General features: G+C 44.7%; 1 protein-coding gene across 6 annotated transcripts in view; it reads right to left on the bottom strand.

Moving 5' to 3' along the window:
* kmt2a (lysine (K)-specific methyltransferase 2A) overlaps positions 1–26,272 on the bottom strand; it is a 37,974-nt gene that overhangs the window by 11,430 nt on the left and 272 nt on the right. For 2 of the 6 annotated variants that reach the window (XM_068585722.1, XM_068585723.1), the window contains exons 2-25: positions 17,236–17,308; positions 13,678–17,090; positions 12,818–12,995; positions 11,936–12,164; positions 11,096–11,808; positions 10,919–10,992; positions 10,529–10,765; positions 10,220–10,366; positions 8,998–9,096; positions 8,608–8,728; positions 8,315–8,428; positions 7,898–8,082; positions 7,491–7,667; positions 7,011–7,121; positions 6,747–6,820; positions 4,791–5,005; positions 4,604–4,698; positions 4,386–4,523; positions 4,125–4,283; positions 3,802–3,913; positions 3,636–3,714; positions 3,327–3,484; positions 2,875–3,021; positions 62–2,720 (exon numbers count right to left, since the gene is read on the bottom strand). In XM_068585722.1, coding sequence (XP_068441823.1) covers positions 62–2,720; positions 2,875–3,021; positions 3,327–3,484; positions 3,636–3,714; positions 3,802–3,913; positions 4,125–4,283; positions 4,386–4,523; positions 4,604–4,698; positions 4,791–5,005; positions 6,747–6,820; positions 7,011–7,121; positions 7,491–7,667; positions 7,898–8,082; positions 8,315–8,428; positions 8,608–8,728; positions 8,998–9,096; positions 10,220–10,366; positions 10,529–10,765; positions 10,919–10,992; positions 11,096–11,808; positions 11,936–12,164; positions 12,818–12,995; positions 13,678–17,090; positions 17,236–17,308 — 9,707 coding nt within the window. The remainder of the gene's footprint in view (positions 1–61; positions 2,721–2,874; positions 3,022–3,326; positions 3,485–3,635; positions 3,715–3,801; positions 3,914–4,124; positions 4,284–4,385; positions 4,524–4,603; positions 4,699–4,790; positions 5,006–6,746; positions 6,821–7,010; positions 7,122–7,490; positions 7,668–7,897; positions 8,083–8,314; positions 8,429–8,607; positions 8,729–8,997; positions 9,097–10,219; positions 10,367–10,528; positions 10,766–10,918; positions 10,993–11,095; positions 11,809–11,935; positions 12,165–12,817; positions 12,996–13,677; positions 17,091–17,235; positions 17,309–26,272) is intronic. The other 4 variants (XM_068585726.1, XM_068585724.1, XM_068585725.1 and 1 more) reach the window with 4 other exon arrangements.

Raw genomic sequence — 26,272 nt, 5'->3', positions numbered from 1 at the left:
AGAAAATAAACACAAATAATTCTGGACAATAATTCTATCAAACATAAGTGTGTGTACTTACAGAGCACTCAGCATGTCCTCTTCAGCCTTTCCTTGTGCCCTTTGTTGTTGCTGCTCCTCGTCTTTTAGAAAGCGCTGAAGCTGGGATCCCCGTCCCAGACACCGGTCGATCCCTTCTATTGATGGTAGGGCCTCACCAGGGTTTATTATTGTTCGAGTGAAGTTGTAGTAGTAGGGGTCTTTACTTCTCTGTTTCATTGCGCTGTCATCATCCTCTCCACTGTCCCCTGACGAAGAGGTGGTGCTCATATCATCCGCTCCATCCACCTGCCCCTCGGCTGACTTCTTACGGCCACCGGTCCTCCTCTTAACCACGGCGCCAGCTCCATCGCCACTTCCGTAGAAAGGAAGATCTTCTTCGCCGTACGAGCGAACCCCATAGAAAGGCGTGAGGCCAAAAAACATGTTGGAGCGTGCACGAGCGCTGCGCCGAGGGTAGCGCCGCTTTGCTGACCCTGACCCGTCACTGTCATCCTCGTGATGTTTATCATCCATGCCTCTGTCGTGGTCATCTTCTGGGCCATCACCCTCGTCCTCTGTGCCTTGAGTGAGGAGGCTGTGGTGGTCTTGTAGCTCGCTGAGTGAGTGCTCCTTGCGCAAATCCTCCTCCTCCATCTGAGTCTGAGAGTCAGTTTCAGAACTATCACTGCTGCTGGCGGATGGCGAGGAGAAGAGAGCGGAGCGGGCAGAGCAACGGGTCCCCTGGCCGGCAGGAGAGACAGTGGAGGTAGTAGTCAGGGGACACGAGGAAGAAATACCACCAACAGTGCTGGTCCCATTAGGGTCAGTCTTTATATCAGTTTTTAGTGGAGTTAAAGTAGGAGGTTTAACTGGTCTCTTCTTCTCTCTACTGGACAACGGCAGCTGGTTGGCTGTTGGTTTGGCGTGAGACTGGGAAGCGATCTTCACTCCTTTCTCTGGAGCTAAACCACCCGGTTGCAGCTGCTGTAAGTTGTCCAAACTAGAGCTGTTCTTCCTCTCTAGACCAGAGTAATTTTCTCTGCTCTTTGAGACTGACCTGTCCCCTCCTTGGTTCTCAAGCTTTTCCCCCTGAGCCTTCCCGTGGGCTTTGGTGCTGTTACCAAGCACTGGAGCTTTGCTATTTGTGCTGTTGTGAGAGCTGGGGTTTGTAGCATGTGCATTGGCGCTGCCAGTAGCTTTAGTATTATTGTTGATAAGGGGAATTTTGTTGCTGCTGTTGCTGTTTTGGAGTGTCTTTTCTCTTTCCCGGTCTTTGGACAACTCTCTGCTGCCAGCCGTCTTAACTTTGGGGTGTTTCTCTTTGGCAGCTGAGGCTGCAGCCGTAGAGGCCAGGTGCATGGAGCCTCGCTTGACAACGTCATCTTCTGCTGGTGTCCTTGAAGGCCACACAGGCTTCATAGCTGCTGCTGTGGCTGGACCTGATGAATAATCATTTGATTTCCGTGAAGTGGATTTCTGAAATGAAGACTGCGGGGAACCAGATTTCCCAACTACAGTGTCCGCATGGGGTGAAGCTGGCTTTACAGTATTTCCAGTGCCACTACTACTCTCCTTCCCTGAGCTGGGCTTGTCCTTAGACTGGGTGATGTTAGAGGTTGGCGTGGCCCGGTGACGAGGCAACATACTTGCAGAAACATCTTGGTCTTTGCCTCCGTGTTTCCCTTGCTTGTCCGTCTGCTTGGTGCTGCCACCTCTCTGCTGACCAGTGAGAAGAGCAGCGCCCACAGGAGGGGAGGACTGGCCTGAGCCTGCAGGTGCCAGTCTGGGGCTCTTACTCTCACCTCCAGTCTGTTTGGACTGAATGCCAGGGTTGTTATCTTTCCCTGAGCCAGAGTCTTTGTTTTTCTCTGTGCTTCTACAACTGGAATCTCTAGAGGGAGGTCTACCCTTGTCAGAGTCTCTGCTAGACGGTCTGTCTTTATCTTGGCCTGAGTCTTTTCCAGTTTCCCTGCAGTGTTGTCTCTGCTTCTCAGATTCCCTTAGCCCTGAATCTCTACTTAGAGACCTAGCTTTTTCGATGTCTTTATAGTTAGGGTTTCTAGAGGATGATTTGCTTTTATCTTTTACACTATTGCTTGAATCTCTGCTTGTCTGTCTCCCTTTCTCAGAGTCTTTGTTTAGTTGTCTCCCCTTTTCTGAATCTCTATTGAGGGGTCGTCTCCTCTCAGATTCTTTCACACCCAAGTCTTTACTCAGCAGTCTCCTCTTTTCCGGCTCTTTGGCTGATATTTCACCCTTGTCACACTCTTTTTGCCCAAGTTCTCTAGATGATCTATTCTTGTCAGAATCTGTGGAAGCTTGGTCCTGACTTGACACCCTTCCCACGTCTGCATCTCTCAACCCTTGGTCTTTGTTTGGTTGAAGTCTGTTTCTGTCTGTGGAGAACAGCCTACCCTTTTCATCATCTCTCTGGACTTGACATTTTGCTGATTCTTTGCTGAGGTGTTTGGACTTTTCAGGGTCTCTGGCAGGAGAGGGGATGAGGGGAGGGGGTGAGGTAAGGGGTCGTGACACAACCTGAGGTGAGGAAGTCAACACTCTCTGTCTGTTCAGCTGGTGGGGAGAAGGAGAGAGAGAAGGAGAGCTATGGCGACGTGAGTCAATACTCCGCAGGCCAGGGTTCACCAGGGAGTCTCCTACTGTCACAATCTCATGGCTTTGGGGCTGAGCGGTACCTCCTACAAAACAAAAGAAATGGAAAATGAAGTAGAGATGACACTGTGCAAAGCTGGGACTGCTGACAAGTGAAATTAATTTTTTGAAAGAAATATCAAAATGATCTGTAATTATATAACAAAATTCTAAAACTAAAAGAGAAATGCAAAGCTATACCTGGAGAGGGCATGGGCCTGGGGCCAAGTAAGCGCTGACAAGGGGGGTAGCTAGGGTGTCGGTTCCTGGTGTAAACCCTGAGCTTGGGTGTATTTGCAGGTGAAAGGGTGTCAGAGCGCCTTGGGGATTCAAATGGATCTGGAAAATCTAGATAAGCAAAAAGGAGAAATTGACACAAAAACACAGTTGAGATTCAATTCCCCTCCAGGCCTGTTTTCAAGCATGTATATATACTCTGCTCTTTAAACTGTTTTTTTTTTTACATGGTTCTCCCACATAAAAAGTTCAGGGACTATATCTCTCTAGATAACTAAGCCATTTACAGGTGGAAACTGAAATGTTGATTAATATGCAATGCCCTTGGTAGTTAAAATAAATAAACTTAAGAAAAAAATATTTAGAGAGCAACACATTATCGCCACAAATTTGATACACTATCGTCTGTAGTTTACCTGTTATGGAAGGTAGGTTGTGTGCTATTGTGCAGTTCTCCTCAGGAGCCATCATGTTTTTCAGGTCAGACTCAACCACAGGGTGACAAACTAGGATCCTACAGGTGTACACACAGCGCTTTCGAGCATCCAAAGTACTCCAGTACACCCTTGAACACCTGGGGAGAAGATTGCAATTTCAGTTTCCTCCAGCCGATGTACTTTAATTGAATGGGAATAATTATGGTCTTAGAGAGGACTTAGAGAAGGCATTCCGATAAGTGAAAGGGTTAAAAAAAAAAGAAATTAAAAAAAAAAGTTTTAACTCACTGGTATCCGACCGGGAAGAGTTTGCGCTTGCAGTCTGAGAGTTCAGTCAGTATCCCCAAACAATCTATGGTCATGGAGCCTTCAATGACAGCGTTTGGAGTCAGCAATCAAGAAACACTGGGAGAAAAGTTGTTTATTCACAAACATTTACCCACAATCGACCTACCTATCATCATGTGGATATTTTCAGGCTCCAGTCCTGCCAGCCATTTTCTCCTGAGACGAATGCCCTCCAGGTCCACGAGGATCCTGCGGGTCACCTCAAACCCAGACACCACCTGGAGAAAGAAGACACAACCATAGAAAAGTTGAAGATAAAAGTAAAATCATCAAGAATACGTTCCTGGTCTGGCATGGTTCCTCTATACTAGAGACATACACAGTATTTTACCGAGTAGGTTTCAAAAACTTGAAAAATACTTTTAAGGTGGCATCAATCTAAATGTATTATTGAGCTGTAGATTATATAGTCAATGAAAATGTTCTTACTTCTCCCTTGATGAGGTCTCTGTGCTTTGGACAATAGACTTTCTTGTCCTCCAGGAAGACACAGTGGCACTGGCGTGCGCACATGAAGTGGTAGTTGCTGGTGCAAGAAGTGAGGCAGCAGCCGACTGTAGCCCCTAGCTTTTGACACTTCTCACAGCGCTGAGTAAAAAGTATAAGTTACAACAGGTTGTAAATGTGAATCTGTCTATTAAATAACCACTGAAAAGAGAGTGGGAACCTGTGATGGACAAGGTATCTTACCAGCTGTTTTCCCCTGAGAACAGCCATGTGAACATTCTTCAGAGAGCCGTCGTCATCTTCAAACACTTCAGCAGACCACAGAGCGCAGTTCACATGGGTCCACTCGTTCTGACCGATGTACAACAGCCTGCCACCCTCCTGAAACAAACAGCCATGTTACAAGTGACACAAAGTCATTATTCTGTGTTAAAGAGAGTCCGAGAAGTTTCCTGACTCACATTAGTGTTCTCGTCTCCGTACTTCAGACACAGAACACATTGCCTGTTATCACTTATGCCTGGTGGAGGAGGGAGCTCTGGGCTATCGTCACGATCTAAGGGAACAATTTAAAAAACAGTACGTGACAAGATGTGCAAAATCAGTCTGCATGTACCTATTTGTGCATATATTTGCAGATTGCCTTACCAGAAAGGAGTGGGGGTGGTGGGGGTAGAGATGGAAGAAGGGGAGGAGGGGAGGCTGGAGAATCTGATTCACCAGGGGTCTTGGGTCGAGGAGCTGGGATGATCTTTTTCATGAGGTGGGGGAGCTCAGCGCGAGAAAGCTCCTGTCTCTCCTGCCACTGGGCGTAGTTGTGGTCCAGAGACGGAGGCAGCACAGCATTTGGGAGAAGCCCACTGCTGAAAAACAATGGCGCCATTAATTGATGTCCGAACAATGTTTGGTTAAAATCTTGGGATTTATTCCCAAAAAAAGAACCACAATAAGTCGTACGTGGGCAGTACATAATTAGACCCACGGAGCTGTGCCAAATTGAATTTTTCCAAGTCAAACAAGGCTGGGCAGTTTGAATGATGTGATGTCTCGTACTTAATAAGACCGCAGAGGCAACTAAAAACAGGCATCCCTCCAGTGATGGCCACATGATCCACTGGATGGATCATTGGCTTCCTGGGCTGGAACACTGACACATAACGCAACAGACCAAACTGACATGTTAACCATAATTGGACCACAAAAATGTATCAATGAGCCGTCAAGTGAAATGTGACACTGTTATGGTTTGCCTCCCACAATGCCTGGAGGACAGGCAGAGTAAATGGACTGAGAAAGCTGATATCTAAATAAAAGGGAGCGAGTGACTCAAAGAGATAATGAATGAGTGAGTGGGAAAGGAGTTCAATATATAAAGCAGTAATGCATAGCATCGACACAAACCAAAGGGCTTCGAGCTTTGAGTTATTCCTTTTAATAATGTCAGATAGTATGCCTGTCACCACTGTGAAAATCATCAATTATTCAATTTGATCATTTTTATTAGTAATCACTGATGTTAAATACATATGCGCAATTATATAGTGCTGCTATCCTCTATAAATAACTTTGACTTCAGCTGAGAGGAGTTGCTTTCATCGATCCTGTATTCTCTAGTTCATAAAGACAGCACATACATATATAGATTTTAACTTTAGCCTTTCGGTATATATTCTAATATTCACATCAATCCGTGTTATTCTGAGTGGATGGGGCTCCAGTCATCGTTTACTATCTTAAATTGACCACTAAGCTGTCCAGTGGGCTCATTAAATCAGAAAAACTGTGGAATCAATTTCATTACTGCAGCTTTAAATCCTAATTGGTAGCTTTAATCAGTCATTGTCTTGTGATAAGGCTTATTAAAAGAAAACCACTTAATCGATCCACTAAGTCACTAAATCCTTAAGATAGTCTCTTTTGTTTTTTGAGCTGATGGCAGAGAAAGCGTTTTAGTTGGACAAACCAAAACTGAACATCACACTGAATTGCAGATTTCCTAAACCATTCAAAAAGATAAAGTGACGATAATATGAAATCCTGATCTTCCCATTTGGCTGTTATTTCCACTTATTTTACCCAGAAGCTGGTGGTACAGTCAGCCACACATTTTATAAATATTAGTTCACTGCTTTCTGGTTTCCTCATATATACAGATGATGAGACTGTACAGCTTCTCCCAGAGAAACCACATCTTACTCCACATTTTAGTAATTATAGCCCTGCCGTTTTTGAAAACTGCAGATCTCCACCAAGCTCTTTGTATGGGTTTACATTACACAAGTACAAGTATTAAATTAGAATTTTCTTCTCTTTGATTACAAACTTGCACTGCAAGTTTGAAAAATAATGGCACATCACACGCACATCAAAATGCTATTAAGACTGAGGAAACTGCCTGTGCAGGAGCTCAGCTTAACTATTCTTCGAGGCTTCACATCAGTTTGAACTTTTCTTAACTTCTTGTCCAGTTCTATTACCTGATTTTATAGCTGTACTTTCAAAGCCTTTGAATTACAACAACATTGTTATGTAAACTGCAACAAGTACATAAATCTCCTTAATTAAAAAAAAAATAATAACGTCACACTACGGTAAGACACTCACTTGGCCGAGACTTTTTGCCTTTCCCAAAGCCTGGACTCTTTCACTTTGAACCAGGGGAAGATTCGGTCCATTTGCTGAAACAGAAAACATTCAATGAAGTTTGCACATCAGCCCTCGCACATAAACTAGCTGACATGGCCCTAAAGTGTTCAATTGCCAAATAGCCATTGTGGAATTGAGAGTACTTATGAAATGCCCTGTAATTTAGTTGTGTAGTAGTGCTGACGGGACTGATATGATCCACAGTTGATTTGAGGTTCTTACCCGAATAAAGAAAGACTTGACCATGCTGTTGGCTTTCCTACTTTCAGGCTGGCCACCATCACTATTGATGGCTATCTGAATGATTCGTGTGATGTCATCACTGAACTCCAGCTGGGAGAGAAATGAGGAGCACACGCACACGCACACACGCACACACACACACTGTTAAAACAGTGAAGTGATGATGAACACTGGTGGAAAGGTCGTAGCTGCTGTAGCTGTCTATGTTGACTAACCATTATACAGCACAGGCCTGACTTGGATGCAAGATGAGGAAACATACAATATTGACATCTACTATAAAAATACTTTAACTATATTTGGACCTTGCATCAAATCCTCTCATACATCTAAGGTCAATACACACAAACATTAAGTTTTTTGGCTAAAATATAGAGGACAACACACTTTTCATATGGGCTCTTGAAACTACACTAGGTCAGAACTACAGAGACACTGCTTGAAATATGACGTACTTACCACTGAATTGTAGCGACCTTGAGCCATCTTTTTGTCAACAGACTCAAGATCTGGAGGGGAGTCACTCGGAGGTGCAGAGGTAACTTCTGTCAGGACTGGAGGATCTGGGCCCTCCGGGGAACGACGAGATGGAAGACTCTCAACCGTCTCTGGGTTCAGCTCCGGAGGCTTAACCGCCTGTCCCAAAGCCAGAAGGTTACACCGAGTAAAGATCTCACCAATATGTTCATTTAGTGGTGGTTGTTTTTCAGCTGTTTGTAACTGAATTAGTCTGTGTATCCATCACTGTCTATTCTGTATACATGAAGGCAGCACTATGATGCGATAAAGGAATGAATCGTGCTTCAAGTTCAAACACAGCATATTGTAACGACACCACAGAAGAAGAAGCAGAATGTGTATCTAACCTGTTTGTAGCGTAACAGGTGTGAGGATGTGCGTGAGTTGAGCAGCGCGGTGAGGACATGGCGAACGCATCCCTGGAGCTCTCTCTCCAACGCCGTCCTCCACTCGGCCGGATGGCGTTCGGTGCATTTGGTACACGTGTAGACAACACTCTCTGGCAGCTTTGATAGCAGCTCGTACATTTCATCTGTGGGGTCAGTGGAAGATGACAGGTCATTATTGCTCCCAATAAAAGGTCTTTCAGCATCTCATCAGCATGACAGCACCCACAGGACGGCCTGTCAGTCAGCTGCACAGACACTGACAAGACAAAGTGCAACAAGTGCTTTTGAATACCAACTACAATACTCTGCTAAGACGTACAGTAAACTTGTGTTTAGATGTGATCTTCTACCTGGCTTTTTTGCAAGTCTACATACCTGTCAGATTCTCACACTTGGCATGAACCCAATGGTTGCAACGGCTACACTCCATCATCTTGCTGTCATAGTCATCATCATCGTAGCACTTGTCACACAGTGGGCAGAAGTTTCCTAAAAGAGAGAAGTTGGTAACCGGTACAGTGTTATCAAACGTTGTAATTTGAATGTCTGTCACCCTCTATATGTTATTGACGAAGTCTTTAAAATCCACGTCATATTCTTAAGAAATCATTCTTGTTTAACTCTTTAAGGGTGAACAGCATTTTGAATTACTCATGCTTGTCACTTACCTTTAGCAAAGAGTTTGGCACAGTCATGACACATGGAGAAGTCATGAGACCACTGGGCATCCCAGGACTTCCCAGGTTTAGTGGCTCCACAACTCTTACAACGCACACATTTGGTGCACACCTAAAAAAGAAAGAAGACATAAATAAGGTGCAAAAAACTTGCAAGCAGTTGTGTTGAGAGCAAGGGTGGTGTGAAAGTGACGCTGTGAGGAGTAAAATGTTTTCATAGACACCGCCTGTGAGCGGGTCCCATGAATGTAAGTAGCACTGCTGTGAGAGGCTGGGAAAATATGTGAACAAAAGGAGAGGTAAGTCAAAAATGTGTGACCATAATGCTAAACTTGGGTGAGGGTGAAGGGGAGTTTAAACAGAGAGGAAAGGTATCCATACCCAGACTCTCTTCTTCTTGGTGGGTCGAGTAGGGTGGTTGGGACCCAGGCACTCCGGGTGATAGCTGTTACGGCACTTATCGCACTCAAGCAGCTGCTGCTACGGTGACAGAGGCCAAAAGAGGGATTAGATTATTTAAATATGAAAAGAGGCAACATAAAGATGTTCCTGACCAACAAACATCACAGTTTTTTTCACAGCAAATTAAGTACAAGTGTGTCACCTGCTTTTGACCTGTAAGGAAGGTATTTACTTCAGCCAATCGCTGATTGATTTGAAATTAATGAATGAGTTGGATGCAACATTAGAGTGTATGTAACAACATTATAAAAGGCATTACAATGAGACCATAGTGTGAATTCTATAGAGCTTGGCAGGATTTGTAGAAAACCACTTCCGTGGCCACTGTAGTCAGGTTTCTCCTGTGGCTTTGGGTCAACACAATTGGCTTCATAACACAGAAGATTTTTGCAAATCAAAAGTCATCCCTACATACCGAAAATTAAAAGTTAACAACTGTTTCACAAGACTTTCTCTTTATTTGTCTGTCAATAAGACTGCATAATGCTTAAGGTGCATTAAAAGGTACCCTGTATATTTTTTGGGGCCACTTCTAGTGACATGGTGCGATAGTTTTGTGGGTCCTCTTTTTGTTTGTCTATGTTAACCCCCACAAGAGTGCACTTGCATCTGCATTCAGGTGGCTGTAACGTATAATAATAATTATCAAAAACAGAGCAGAGCGCCAGCAAAGGCAGGGACAAAGAAAACTACTGCTAAATATGGATGCCAACAATGCTGGCTTCATAAGCTTTACAAATGTTTTTTAGGGGAAATAAATGCACCCCATACATTTATTAGGCCTCAAGGACAAAGACCATGTGTATTCCTTAGCATCCAGAGCATCTGGTGCACTTGTTTACTAGCCAATAACCAACCAATCCATAGAACTTATGAGCATGTAACAGAACAAAACAATCAAACAAGTGTGATCCTAAAATGAAAACCATTCAAAGCTCACACCATGCACAATTTACACAGGACATGAGTTAAATAATAAAATCATGGCAGGAATCCAAGAAGCTGATTAAGTGCTGTCTGTTGGCAAGGCTAGCAGGCTTCTTTCTATGGAAGATTCAACAGCCTTTACACACTGTCACTCTACACTAAGCTTACATTGTGCACAGCTTAAAAATGAACAGAACTGTACTGAATGGCTTACTTTAGTTGACTGGTGCTGGCGTCCACAGGCCTGGCAGAACCTGCAGCGTCGACAACACCAGTTCTCAAACTGCTCCTGGAGAGGGCGCTCTGACTCCCCCAGGCAAAAGAGATGGAACGGTTCACAGCACACCTGGCAGAAGACAAACTACAGAAAGAAAGAAAGAAAAAAGAAAGAGAAACGACACAATGAGAAATATATATTGGAGAAAGACAGAGAGTGTTAGAATATACGTTGAACCATTGCTCTGACAATACAATTTGAAAGAAAGATTTTCAAAACAAAGACCATATACATATATTTTTTTACCTCAACATTTCCACTGCTTGCACATAAGAAGCAGAGCACCCGGGGCGTGACAGGCACAGAGGTGAGCAGGCTGAGGCCACCAGCCTCCCAAACCTTCTCCACATCAAGGTCCCTTTTGAAATCCACTCTGATACGATGCACTCCGTCGCAGGGCGCTCTGGACTTCGCCTGGCCCCTAGTCGAGGGAGTGCTTAGCCAGTTTAAAGTACTGCTGATGGGGGGTTTAGTGGTCAGCGGCTTCTCGGACAAGAGGAGAGTGACAAAGGAGGTTGAGTATCAGGAATTATACATGATCCATATAGTGTGCATTCAAATCATTAATGAGAATTATGTAGAAATTAAAAAAATGTAAAGCAATTGGATGCAATTCACACATTGACAACTTCTTACTTTGTCTTTTGGTCTCTGTTTAGGAGATGGAGGAATAGAGCGAGAAGGTGGCTTCTTCAACTGTTTTGATTCAACTATGAAAAAGAGACAGGACATCACATTAAAATAAGAATATAATTAAACTATATATTTATTATGACATTATTACAAGTGTGCCACCATTTTTTTTTTTTTTACCTATGGCTGAAAGAGTTGTAGTTGAGCTCTGCTGTTGTGACGAGTGCTGCAGGGGCTTCTTCTTGGGCTCACTCAGAGAAATCTTGGGCGAAGCATCTTTTTTTGAAGGTGCCTGATTGGTAAGAGGCCGTTGCTGCTGTTGTGACAGTTGATGAGATTGCGTGGACTGGGAGGGGGAATTCTGGGCTGAAGATGACGGAGCTGAAGATGACGGAGAGGAAGATGACGAGGATGAAGAAGAGGAGGAAGTGGAAGAGGAGGATGGCGAGGACGAAGAGGAAGAGGTTGGTACAGAATGCTGTGGTTTGTGTCCCTTCTTGCTGGTGACACTGCTCGTGACTGAGAGCGGTTTGGCATCTGGTGTGAGAGCTGGAGACTGAGCCTGGGCTGTGACTGTGCTGGGCGCCTGTAGGGGTTCGACTGGGGCAGGGGAAGATGCGAGGGATGGAGAAGATTGCTTTGACAGCGGCTGCTGTCTAGACTTCTCCTCTCCCAACTTTAGCGGAGGAGTTTCGCTCTTTTTGCGGGCGGGCTCCTCCTTTAGTGCTGCAGGAGTGGGTTTAGGGCCCGACTCTGAGACCAGTCCTTTAACCGGAATGATACCCTCCTTCTTCTCAGACAACTTGTTCTTTTTCTTGTCTTTCTTACATTTTCCTTGCTTCTGAAGAAACATCTTTGAGGGCATCCACTGCAAGTTCTGACACTTCCTCATCCTGTGGACAGTGACAAAACCCTTAGATGCTTAAAAATTCCATTATAAATCAATTTGTGATCACATGTTATTCAATATACTTAATAATTGAAATAATATATTGTAACAGCGCATCAACTAAGACTCACTTGCAGCATTGCTTTTTAATGTTTCTTCCTCCAAATTTAGGCTTGTCGAGACAGTTGGTACAGACACCACAATCTTCTGGAACTTGGCAGCCTGAGCATTGGCCACAGCGCCGCGACCGGCGCCCCTTCTTGGGAGGAGCTTCTTGAACAGCTTTTTGTCGTGTCTCCCGTGGCTTTAGGGGAGGCGACTGAGGCTCTGCCTCCTCGGAGCCTGCTACTGATGACTTATCTGTAAAAAAAGACAAACAGCACAGACTGATCAGTATTACTGACACACAGTTGTACATGATGGGGACAGCATGGAAAGAAACACTCACTTAAATAAATATATTATATGTCACATAGAATATAATATGCATTGTCTAGGAGCTTATCTAAAACACAGATGAACTAATTAAAAGACCAGGCAAACATGGGCATGATATAACAGAGCTATTGATGTGTCCCTGTCACATCAGATCCTCTGTCCTCACAACATTTCACATGTTCCAACATGGCTTGAAAGCAGTCAAAATAACAGGAACGGGGCCGCCAAACTCTGCTTGTTCCATCACCAGTTCACTGTGTACTTGTGTGCATTTATGGATGACTGGATGTCTTCGCTCTTGCGATTAGTCTGTCATCATCACCGCATGCTGTAGAACTTTTTCAGGATTCACATATATCTTGAAAGACTCAACTCTGTTCTGTAAATCAGTGTTTGAACATTGACAGCCCCACTCCGTTTAGTCAAGTTTTGTGTAAAGTTAAAGTGACTCTTATTCAGTATTTTCCTGTAATGCTATCAATAAGATTGTTAAGGTAAAAGCCAATGTCCGTCTGTGACAGCCAAGAGGTTGTATCTACATGACAGTCAAATGAGAGGTAAATTGAGTGACTCACCATCATTCCCCATGGAAGATAGGATCTTCTCTCTTTCCTCCCAGGGCAAGGCACTAAGTGTGGGCATGTCGTCGGGGAACACGGCCCGATTACGGCCGAGAGCCACAGCTGCACGACGACATACGTGCTTGATGCGTGGACCACGGACTGAGGCCTCTGACGAGTCACTCTCTTGACCCTGCTCACAAGCACACATCAACATAAAAGTGAAACATTTGATTTTTCTTTTACATTATTTATGTATGTATTTGAAAAGCATGCTTCATAAAAATATAACAAATACACGGACAATGATACCACAAATGTCCAATGCAACAAGTTGACATTTTAGGATGCTCCTTCTGTCCCTCGGAGGTTATTTTAATTTATTGTAATAGTTGCGGGAAACCAAATAAAACTATTATCTCTGTTCAATGTTTGATAATGCTGAGGATGATGATGAGGTGGCAGAGGAGTGTCAATACTAAATGTTGGACTGAGGCTATAATGAGTTTAAGTAGGAAATGGAATGTTTGTATTTCTTGAAAATGTGCAATGACTGCCTATAACTACATAATGTTTAAATTAACAGAAAAAGAACAGATGAGTATATTCTGGAAGTACTTTCAAGAGCACAGCCAGTGGTGCTGACTGCATAATGTATGAGGCTAACAGAATTCCCCTTGAGTAACACCCTCCGTGGGACTTTCTTATTATCAAGTTTCATTTTTGAATACAAATACATATTTCTATTTTTAGCAAATATTCATAGCATTCATGTACAAGTTGCGTGTAGCTTTATAATGAGAGCAAGAGAAACAGAGAAGCTTTGTTGAGGAGATACAATAACTATGTGGCAAGAAATGAACAGAAAAACTGACCTGGCCCTTCGGCTGCTCTGCAGGCTTTAGTTTACTCTTTTTTATCTCAAAGAGCTGAGCTTTGGCCTTCTTCAGTAGTCCAACTACCCGCTTGTCGGTCACAGGCTGCTTCTCTGCTTGTGCCAACATTGATCCAAGAGAGGAGACAGGGAGCTGTTGTCTGCCTGGCTGCCCTGGAAGGCTTGCGGTCTGCTGGCTAGGAGCACTTGGTTTCTCTTTCTCCTTTTCCCCATCCTCAATCTCGACCCCTTTCTCGGAGGGTCTGTTTTTCTTAGATAGACGTCCTTTAGCAATAGATAAGGGAACAGTGGAATGGGGCCCACGTACCTCTGAGGAAGCGGTGTCAGAAACTGTTTCAACTGACGTCGATTTTTTTCTCCCTGGAGCCTTTTTTGGAGCAAGAGATAGAAGAGCATCTTCGGAGTCCCTCCCATCCACAGTAAACAGGCTGGAAGGTGCACTGGGTGAGCCATCTGGTGTAGAAACCTTACTTCTTTTCTCCAAATCCTTCCTCCCTTCCCTCTTATTTTCTTTTTCTTTCTCCCGGTTTTTCTCAGAATCCCTTTCTTTTTCCTTTTGAGCAGGTTCCTGTGGAGCTGACAAGGTTTTTTCTTTACCACCTTTTCCAGCTCCTCGCCCTGTGTCCTGGGCACTGGAAGGAAAGAGTGGAAAAAGTGGGGAAGAAGTGGATGATGTAGTTGACAAAGGAGGTGGGTTTCCAGCAGCCGCTCTCCTGCTATCAGGTGTCCCTTGTGGGGCCAGACCCATAGATACGGTGGAGAAGGTGCTGAAAGGAGAAGTTAAGGCACTAGTGGCTAGTGGGTTTGCAGAAACCCCTGGCAAAGAGCTAGGATTACTACAGAGAACAGAGCCTGTCAACACAGACATCTCAGAGGAGCCTTTGCCCATCGGCATCGGACCTCCTATTTGGCTGCTGCGTCGAGTCATTGAGTGGGAGGGAGACCGTGGATGGACACGAAGTGTTCCCGAGATAGGCCGTCTCCTGCGCCGCGAGGTCCTGTTGGAGCTCGATGACGTCTGATGCGGGGAGAGAGAACCAGGGCTGCTTCCGGAAGATGAATGCAAGGTAACGGACTCAAATATCCGGGAGTGGGCTTCGCTGGGTGTAAATCGAGGTGCACGAAGCAACGGGCTGCGCTTCTGTTGTGGTGGATCAAAGCGTGTTGAAGAGGGATGTTGATGGTGGGTGTGTGGGTGAAGAGGGGCAAATAGACGAGTCCCTGTTCCTGCTCCGGTGCCTGGTGCAGGGAACACCCCTGCAGCAGCTCCCCCGGCTCCACCAACACCGTGGGGCAACAGCCCCACATCTTCAGCTGTAAGAGGGGGAGGACGGAAGTTGTCAAATATGGGCTTGCGAATGAGGCCCTCCTTGGCATATTTAGCTGAGGAAAAGTACTGCTGTTCAGGGTGGGACAGGGACGTCCAGCGGAAAGTGGGCTCTCTCAGAATTGAGCGGCTCCGTTTGTCTGACAAGCTGGACAACCCTGATGATCCAGACAGGAATGGAGGGATGGGGTGAGTTATCCAAGGTGACTGCGAGTGGTGTTCACTGATAGCAGCTGTATTAGAGGAAGCTGACTGTGGAGGCTGTGGAGGTGTGAGGAGAGGGGGAGGTGGCGGTGAAGAAGAGGAGGAGGCTGTGGATGAAGCTTGCTGGGAATTTACAAGTGTAGAGGGGGACATAAGAACTCCTGTTGGTGGGCTGATGATAGGTTTTTTAGCCCCAGTGGTGAGAGTTTCTCTCACCCTCTGGCTCTGATTTCCCCGGCCGACCCCCTGTCCTCGCCGTCCTCGCCGACTCCTCTCTGCCAACACATGCTCTGGCTCCGGCTCAGAGGGAGGAGAGGGTGGCTGTGAGCTGTGCAACAGGTTGGCTTCCCTCTCTCCCTGCGAAGACGGAGAGTGATCCTCTGGCTCTGACAAAGCCTGTGTGGCCTCTGAAGCCTGGGAGTCGCATGATGAGTCATCCAAGCTGGGGCTGCTGGACCTGGAAGACTCTGCAGAGGAGAGCTGGGAGGAATGCTGCGACACAGCACTTGAGCCGCAAGACGCTGCACTACTGCTAAATCGTCCATTGGCGGCGTTGTTGGTGTTGGTGTTGTTGTTGTTGTTGTTGAGCAGACTGGCAGCTGTTGATGGAACAGTGGGGAGAGGGGCAGGAGGTGGAGGGGGTGCGAGGCAGTCAATCGGAGCAGTGGTGCCAGTGCTAGTAACAGCAGGTGCAGAGGAGACTACAACAGGAGAGGGAGAAGAGGAGGTGGTGGAGGAGGGTTGGGCAGATGTTGAGATAGATGAGGGGGTTGTTTCTATACGTGCTATCTTCATATGGGGTGGCGGAGTTCCAAAGTTGCCCTCATCCTCAATGAATCGCTTGGGGGTTTTGATAATGCGAAGGGAGACAGTGCTGACCACAGGCATGATGAACTGCCGGATGTTCTTTAGTTGGGTCTTCCTGATACCAGAGTCAATGGTTCCTGTCCCACTTCCCCCAATGGCAACAGCTTCTTTCTCCAGTCGCTTTTGCGCTCCTTTCTTAGCGCGCTGCAGCAGCTGTTTAGCGATGGTTGCATCAGTGCGTTTAGAAGAGGGGACAATCCGGACAGGCTTTCTATGGCGAGGGCTTTTTCTGAGGCCCACTGTCCTGCCTGGCTTGGAGGGCGACGGGGAGGCAGGAAGATCGGAAGAGTCCTGGTACTCTGAACCATCCACACCCCTCAGCATGGGCTGCTGAGGAGTGTGTGGTTCTGTGCCTCTATCCCCCCCTCTAATCCTAAAGGCCTTATGTTTCCCTTCCCCACATTCAATGGAGGTAGACAGCTGTGCAGCAGCAGCAGCAGCAGCAGCAGCAGCAGCAGCTGCCGCCTCAGCTTTGAGACGCTCAGCTGAGGGCGGTCGCCCGCGTCTGCGTCTTGGTACACCAGGCAAAGTCTTGAGCCGTGACTTGAGAGGAGCGAGTTTAGTTGCTCTCAGCCTCTTCAGGTTGGTAACTTTGGATTCACCCCGTCCACCTTTGGGAAGCTTTGCCTCTGTGTCATGTGGCTGAGGAGAGCCAAGTGGCGTCCTGTTGGCGTCTTTTCTGTCTTTGTCCTCGTCTGTTTCCATGCCCAGCTCAGACCCAGTCTGCCTACTATCCTCCCCTGCTGCATGGCTGCTTGTACTCCAAGCTTTCTTGCTACTTGAAGATGGGGGTCGACCTCTTCTCTTTTCCCCAGTGCCAGGTGGTCTCCCAGGCAGTCTTTTCACCTTCTCAGCTGGCCTTTCAGGGCCCTCAGGTTTCGCCTGTGTCGGAAAGGGAATGGAGGAGGGGGCGGGTAGACAAGCAGCAGCTTTCTGGGCAGTCAGGGCCCGTGGGGGGCGGCCTCTCGGCTTCTTCTCCTGTATGGGTAGGTCTGCTGAAAAAAATAAGAGAACAAAACAGAGGTAATTTAGTAAGCATGGAATGCATTAGACAAAGACAATGTGTACTAGTATAGGCATCTTGAGACAACATTAAGGTTTTTGATGGATCAGCATGGAGTTACTTTTAAGTGAATTTACCTAAAAGTGTTGTTGAAGGGCTCTGTATTCTTTTTTGCTCATCCACCGGTCCGAATCCTCCAAACGCTTCTTCCTAAAAAAAAAAAAGATAAAACCAAACTTATTTTGTGACCATGCAGTTAAGGGTAAGAAGCCATGTTGGTTAACAGGTCAAAATTACAGCATCCATTATGGCGCTAAGTTGGCCAAGTAATACAGGCATGTCATTTTTTTTTACGTCTCACTCAAATGAAGACCAGGCTATAGGTTATGAAGATGTCCTGAGTCTCACTTTCGCCTGCTGGCAAACTCTGGTGCTCTCATGTTTCTATGTCTTTTGAGATGACATATCTGCATTTGGAGAAGGCTGAACCCAGAACATAATGGCAATCAACCAAATCTTACTGGATGACTAACACATTGCACCGTGTTCCTGATCCCTAAGGGAACGAAAAAGGCTATGGGAGTTGGTCATAGCTAGAGACAGCCAGAGCAAAGACACACTAAAAAAAGAGACCTATAATATACAACCATGTGAGCAGCCTTGTAAAGCTTTAATGGGTTTACATCCTTTCCACTGGTGAGGCAAACAAATATGACGTGTGGCTTAAGGTTGCCACTAGAAGAAAGGCAGTGCAGTTGCCTACATGTAAAGGGTTTATCCTATGTACAGTTCAAGCTCAATCCAATTAATCTAGCATGCTAGATCTACGGTGCTAAAATGTTAACACACCTACTGTTGGATGTTGACACAGCATAACCCCTTACACTTAGAATATTAATGTGTATGCATGATAACATGCTGACATTTACCACATTAGGACATTCTTCCCATGTTATCATGCTAACGTAATGATTTCTCTCCAAGTAAGCTGAGGCTGACAGGACTTTATTCAATAATTTAAGAGATTTTCTCAACTGAAGGACATATTTGGCCTGTTACGTTAAATTAATGGGCACCTCCAAAGACATTAGGAGTCATCCTCTAGGCAGCATGAAGGTCTACACCAAATTTCATTCAGTTCATTTATCAAATAGCTGGCACGGTATGATATTGTATTTTGACAGTCTGACCTTGAAATCTATTTCCACCTATCACTCCATGACATGAAAAACATGTGCCATGAGTCCCTATCTTCCACAGGGGACTTAAGTGTCATTACCTCAGAACAAGTGCAATAAAACATACTGCCGGAACACCAACAAAGACTCATCGCCCATCTGCCCGGCACTGAGTCTAACGATGTGTCAAAAAACCTAACCTGGCAGGATCAAAGGATGGAAGCAATAAAATGCCATTTCCCACAACAAAAACATCCCATATTCCAGAAATATATGTAAGCCAATACATCACAAGTGGCCCTTGATATTGCACTTATTATCTTCCTGACTTAAAGAGTTAATCTTATATGTGACTTAATTTCAATGCGGTTGGTTCCAACAATGATGGATGCTACTGTAAATGTGATATGTACAGAGTCGACTGTACATCAATCCTTCCTCTCATGCCTCTGTAAAGCCTTGAGATGTGCAACAGAGCAATCATTAGAGAATGATTAACATCTTCAGTATCCTGATCCGTGCCACTACTTCTTGTAATCAGTGTGTGTATTTAAGAGTGGAGGTGAGCATGTCATTTAATCACGTTTATTTATAGCAACGTGTGGGGATGCAGTTGAGGTCTCGTTGGCCCAGTTTGTAGAGCAGCTGCTATCTAAGTGTAATTCATGTGAATGTTCACATGCAAACTGATTTGCACCAGCTACGACTTACACACATCTCAGTGTGAATAATTCATCCCTCAGTGTGTCTGAAACATGCACACTGTGGAATCTAATAAAACATATATTAAAAAACACTAATGTGTGCTACGTAAGTGTCTCTTTCATCTGTTCTACATATAAACAAACAGCAATAACAAACAGTCAATCGTGCTGTTTATCCTGGCAGGCAAGCATCCTCTACTCCTCATCTCCGTACGCTTCTCTCTCCACTTTCAGTCTCTCTCCTTTTCCCCTCTCCTCACTGTAATACCAGCATCCTCTCCTCTCTAAGCAAGCTGCTGCTTTTGGTTTGTGTTGTTGCAGAGCGGAGAGGGGGGCGGAGTAGCAAAGGACAGCTCTGACTCGCTGTGATAGTGCAAGAAGCAGTCAATGACATCACAACATGCATAGAGCGGACTGCACGGGTTTGTGTACACGCGCACTCATACACGCACACTCAAACATGCACATGTGTACCACCTGATACTGTCAGCCTCACTCACACACGGTTTGAGGAAGAATAAAAAAACAAAAAATCCTCACACACCACCTGCGCGTGAACTGCCCAGCAAGATGTAAACATGCAGAACATAGGAGTGAGGATGCGGGGGAGGGGAGCACAGGCGAGGCCGGCAAGCAAACATGAGTGAGAAAAGGAGGAGGGCTGTGGGAGGAGGGTGAAGAGGAGAGAAAAATAAGAGACAAGGAAGCAGCATTTTGACCACATGCACCATCAACAACAGAGGGAGCGCAGTCGTCTCCTGGGAGCAATGATGATGAAAGGGGTTTGAGGTTTCTACTTGCTTATGCAGAAGCTTGCCAAACCTAAACGGGCCTCCCACACACGACAAGCCTCCCCTTTCGACTCCCTTATTCCTGTTCTCTGCCATGCTCCCAAACACATATTCAGTCACTCACTCATTGCTCGCTCACTCGCTTCCCGCCCACTGGCTTCTGAGCATAGAGCAGCAGCGTGTGAAACGCAAGGCTCACCATGAGCTCAATAGTAGAGCAGGCGTAACTTCAAGAAGTAAACACTGCAGTGGACTAGCAAGGTACGGTCCATGTACTATCTTGCCTTGTCACAAGCATTGGGTAAAAGGGATAATGGAAGGACCTGAGTTCCTATATTTTTCTACTTTGTATTTCATCAGCTGAGGAGTGTAGACGCAAAGCCAATGTTCAAGTTCTTCTTCATCTTTGCGGGCTTTTGCTCAGCCGCATCATGACAATCTGAGCAGTTTTTTCAACTTTCTGCTGGTCTGTCACAACTCATGTAACTGATCAAAGCAATAATGAGTTAAAATAAATCACTAAAAGATAGAGGAAAGTAAAACCCATCAGAGTCATTGTGGAAGAAACATTATCATTTTCAGGTGTGAGGGACTATCCCTGAAAGTTATGAGACGGATGTGGCATGTTCACATCCGTCTCATAACTTTCAGGGTTGAGACATCAGTTCGACAGCGACTTGCACTCTGAGCAACTGAGGACTTTTACCGCCTTTCAAGACCACATTTAGGAGAAATTAAACTGTTTATAGACAATGGGCTTCAGATTAGAAACCAGTTTCCTAGTCAGGGTATAAACCAGGCGATAACTTAAATAAGTTATTCCTTGATTATTAACAAGTGGCTTTCTAAAACACATTTTCATTTTGAATTACTTTCCAATGGTATTCACGACTAAGATTGATTAAGATGCATTTTATCCACCTATTTAGGTCCTCATGAGTGAGAGTTTGTGCACACCGCCTGCAGGTGCTAATAAAAGCTGTAATCACATAAAGCCCATAACTTAGTTGAATCACAGGAATAAAAACAGACAAAACAACGGAAACGGGGAAAAAAATGATAGTAAATATAATCTTCATCAGGATCAACCAACCATGTCCCTTGCAAATTTTCTAAAATAGAACTAATTTGCAGTAGCCATTTACATTCACGGGAAGGAAGTAGTATGCTTTAAAATTGAACAAACCTTCTCAAAAACCTTTAGTTGCCGATAATTGAAACAGTCCACATTTTAACCGCATTACCACTTCTATTAGTGAGAATGATTTCTACAAATTTGGCAAGGAACCATTGTTCACATCAACAGGACTACATTTTTGGGGCGACTGTGGCTTTGTGGAAACCAGGTCGTCCTTCAATTAGATGATTGAAGGTTCGATCCCCAACACCACAAGAGACATAACCCTAAAATTCCTGATAACGTTGTTGGTACAGATTAAAAACCGGCACAGGATTGAATGACGTCCTAACTTTTCAGTTATAGAAATAGTCTTCTTAATGCTACATTGCTTTTCAGCAACTGGTGAACTGGTCATATGGTAATTTAGAAGGGAATTTGGCTTTGTGTGCAAAGATTAATTTGACATGCAGTTAACACACAGGTTTAAATTCTTTGTTGATGAAAACTCAACTCCTGGCATTTGCTCCAAGTGGTCTTGACCACTGTTTTGGCAAAAGGAAATAACGGGAGTAACATGCGAACCAGCTTGAACAGGAGGAGCTTTGTGGTAGATCTAATGAATGACAATAAGAAGAATGTTTCATGTCGATTTCAAAAAGTTGACTCAAAGAAAGTAACTGATAAATATTCATCCATCCCCACAAAGCAGTCACCCTCAGGGAACCACTGCTTCTCACAGGTGTTAAACTGAAGTCACAACTATATCACCAACTGCACGCTGCAAATTGTTTCACATTGATGTCGTGGTGTCATACAGTAGTAAGCTATATCAACTCATGACATTCAACCAACCAATCTTTTTTTTTCTGGTATCGATTTCACAACAATGCGGATGATTATGCACAAAGTTCAAACTGCTCATGTTCATGTCAGGAGAAAACAATGGAAGAATTTAACAGATGACATTTGCGGCGATCTAAACAGAGAAAAAGAAATCACAATCTATACTTCTTCCCTGTAATAAGATGTATTAACTTAGTTAAAGTAAGAACTAAGTTACCCACTCTAAGAGAGGAAAACATCAGAACAAGTTATAAGGAAAAAAGGGCAGACATGAATTTGAGAGGGATGTCAAAAGATGTGTTATATTTTCAGGTTAGGACCCTGTCAGTCAGTTTGATGTTTGAGAACATCAAACTTAAGAAGTTATTCCTCACTGCACTGAAAACAACATGTTTCTTCACACATTCTGTCAAGCATTCCTTTTGCATTTACTGAACAGACATGATGCCTCATCCCTTCCCAGAATGTAAATTGGTGATGAGCTCAGACTCCTATATGCCCCTCTGATGACACATCTTTTAAAAAGGCCACAGAAGAATTCAAAGAATTACTTCAACAGATACTACTATGCAAAGCAGCAAATATGAGAACTACCAAAGGGTTTGGTGACAGATCCAGTCTTAGTCACTGGTTATAACACATTTGTCCCTATACTAAAGGGAAGTACACAGTGCCTTGTGACCTGTCAGCCCAGAGCAAAAGGTGGACATTTGTTTTTTTCAAGTGTCCCAACACTTAGTGCAACTGTTTCACATTTGCTCGACAGCACACAGACCAAAACAAACACTTTTCAGGGCAAGATGACTCCTCTTCCTGCACCTCGCACATAAGGATGCGAGGACAGTCAACGGACAAAGACAAACAGACTGAATGGCACGTGTACATGGTGTGTGTGTGTCCCTCACACACGCACACACACACACACACACACACACACACACACACACACACACACCTGCAGGCTGACAGGCACCCACAGACAAACACCCTCTCCTACCCACCCAAGGAGACAGCTTGAATTTAAGTTCTAATCAAAATAAAGACAAAGAAGACACGCCTACTCCTCCTCAGTGCAATAGGGGAAAGAAAGTCTGACACCCCTACCCCCCGACCTCCCTTCCCACCACACACACACACACACACACACACACACACACACACACACAAAGAGTAAGAAAGACAACACAATTGCCGCTTTTCTGCTGTAGCAGAATAAAGCCATGGATGGGAGGGTCTGTGACTAATTCTCCACCCAGCGTTGTCCCGTTGGGAGGAGGGGGGTCGCCCCGCACTCTTTGATATCCCTGCCTGTGCTCTTTCAGCCGCCCGCACTTTGTGAGAGCTAGAATAAAAGCAGACACAAAGCTTCCTGCTCCAATCCACACGCTGTCTCTGGGATGGGTAAGCGGGTCGGGGGGGGAAGTATGGGGGGGTCTCCCATTTAAATAGGCCAAACACCTGCTGGACTGAAGCCCCTTCCGCTCAAACACACTATTTCTAAGCCAGTGGGGCAAAGAGACATTTGGGTTGATACATCTATTCAGCTGTCCTTTTGTATGAATGATTAAACATTGGTAATATTTGAGTGGAATAGATGCAGCAGAAGGCAATATATAATGGACCAGGAACAAAAAGGAGAAAAATTATGCAGTATGATGAGGTGGACAGTGAAGTTGTGGTTGAGGATATCGGGGTGATGCGGTCACACATTTACAAAATAATCTACATGGACTGCACTCTGCACCCAAAATAAGGAGCAGCAATTTGACGAGTTCAAGAAAATTAATTCCCTACACACATACAAAAGCTAACAAATGCCTTCATTTGGACAGCAACAGCCGACAAGCGCCCCTTTGAGTCACCCAATAGGCTTAGTAATCCATTCCAAAGTGGCAGCTGTCAGAAGAAAAGTTGTTCTGCCTCTCAGACGGGGTTGTGTTTGTCTGAAGTGGATTTGGGTCTTTCTGCCTGGATGGAGGAAGGAGGGGTAGCCAAGTGTCCGGCTGGCGCTCTGTTCAGGGTCGCCCTGTGAGCTCAGCAGGCTGCAGTGAGCCTGAACAATTGTGCCCTGGTCTGGCCAGACAGGCACTACACAGCCTCTCAATGAAATCTCCATGCTGTGTCCGCAACTTCCATAAGCTTCAGGTTCCATGGGGATTTAATGGTCCAGTTTGTCTTCCCACATCCCAAATACTGCTGTCGGAAGGCGTTACCCCTAACTACTTTAAAAGTCATGTGTCTATAAAGATGGTGTTTCACACAACATTAATGTTTCTCTGACATATCATACAGCTGTGATGGAAGGCACCATGTACATAACAAATCAAGGAAATTACTTATGTGTCTCAATTGTCATTTGATTCAAGTTGCACATGTCTGTGTACTTATACAAATTAGTATTATACTCTCACGCATTGTCAATTTTTAAAAATGTTTTTGTTTTAAATGTCAAGTATAATGTTTCTCCAGAAAACCATAAAGCATTGATTGTAAGAACAAATGTACTTCAAAATCAATAAGATACCCATGCTTTGAGAATAATGTCTATATAGTTCAAGTTTCATAGTCATTTAATAGTCAAGTATACCCACTGCTAGTTTTGTTGCGACTGTTACGACTAAGGGGTTAGATAGATTCTTCCAAAATTCTTCAGATCACAAATATGATATTTCTAATAAAATGCATACTATGAAACTTGGGTGTCAAATGCACATTACGACATATTTCACAATATTCTACAAAGTTGGACTACTATCACATAGCAGCAGCTTTTATAATCTCCAAAACATGATGTAAATGTATGTAAAGTACTTTCAAGTTCAGAATAAATTTTTTTTTTAAAAACATAGCTAAGTGGCTAACTAGTATGCATGCAAATACAACTGTGCTTCAACTCAAATAAGCAGTATGTGGAGAACTAGAGTTCGTGGCAAACATTCCCATATAGTGTAACGTTACTCCCACTGCAATGAACGCATGCTGCTCATCATGAAGATGGAAGATGGTAGTTCGCTAAGGCGAACACACCCCCACATCACACGGTCCGTCAAGAAGAGGCTCGTTGTTATTGTAGCCAGCCCTGCATGCGCACTGTCACTAGCAAGTCTCATTTTCTAATAAAAAAAAACGAAGCTAAATCACACACTTAAGCCCTGTAGATATCCTTTTATTCGCAGTTCAGCGCTGAGGAGAGTGATTCCGAGTGTCTGGCTGCTTACCAGACGGTTTACCCAAGCATTATAAAACCGATATTATTCTGGTAATAGCTTCGTACTGACTGTGTGGAGAAGGGGAAAACATGTCCACCTCCCATTTTCCTATGCATCAGCAATAGCCCCGGTGGCTAGCGTGGCGTAGTGCGTAGCATGGTAGCTGACTCCTAGCTTAACACTAAACAGCCCTGGTAATGATTTAGTTTGTGCATGAGCTCCGCCAACTTTAGCTCCAATGCTTTGACCCGCTACGTGGTAATGTGCTGAGCGACGGCAACGTGAAGCGCAGCGCCTTCTGGAGCAAACGCGCACCTTTAACGTCGCTTACGACAGGATGATGTTATAGTTTTTAGCTGTGAGATGTGGACAGCTAGCCTGCGAGCTAACCAATCAGCTATGTTAGCCAAGCCTCGCTCACACCTCACTGCAAACAGACAGCCCTCAAGCTGATGTTGTAATTACTAAGCTGTTCAGCTGACAAAGACGTGTCTCATTAATATCTGAACGTAAGAAAGAGCCCTTTCTCGGATACGTTGTAGACGGACGCTAAATTCACGTTAGCTTATCACAAACCACAATTGTGTACTCTCGCCTCCTTCAAAATGACATGTCTTATTTTCTAACACACAACACGTTATCTTGAAGGTCCCGTGCTATTACATCACGGGGGGACAACAAGGTGCTGACATAATATTGTATTGTTAAAAGTAATGATTGAAGCCAATACGGGACGATAACTTTTCCTGTGTTGATGTATCGGTACATGGGTGAGAAGGCTTCACGTCAAAGCTAATGTCAAGTAAGCTAACAGTTAACTCATAAACCGGTTGTAACGGCGAAGTTACACGGGGAACTTGTTATGTGTCAATTGCACTTTATGTCGTAATTTGCCAAATAACACGGGGGGGTTTCTGGTGTTTTGATCGGGCCAGCAGACGTGCGTTAGCACCAATTCATCCAAACTGTGTGGCTGTAGCCTGTCCTCTCACTCCACTGAGATGAACAAAACTTTCTTTCCAGCTGCACCTTTGAGGCCATACATCTGATAAACATTTGGTGTTTGTGTTGTTGGTAAACAAAGTTGACATTATAGCATGTTAGTGTAGAGTTTAAGGCCACACAACCAACTCAAAGTTAACAGAGCATCCTTGGAAATTACAAGTTTGCTCATAGCCACACTTAACGTTGGGAGGAAAAGATGGGCAGCATTTGGGCAGAGAGAGTAACCGTTAGCGTTCCATCTCAAACGGCTCTCCCAAGGAAACCGCGCTCTGCGGTTGACTAACCCAAGCTCCCGGGTTACCATCGGGCTGCCCCTGTCCGGTC

This window comes from Clinocottus analis, unplaced genomic scaffold (assembly GCF_023055335.1).
Source record: "Clinocottus analis isolate CAN_PGR_092001 unplaced genomic scaffold, fCliAna1.0.p SCAF_2, whole genome shotgun sequence".
Classification (NCBI taxonomy): domain Eukaryota; kingdom Metazoa; phylum Chordata; class Actinopteri; order Perciformes; family Cottidae; genus Clinocottus; species Clinocottus analis.
This window is presented reverse-complemented; position numbering and strand designations above follow the sequence as displayed.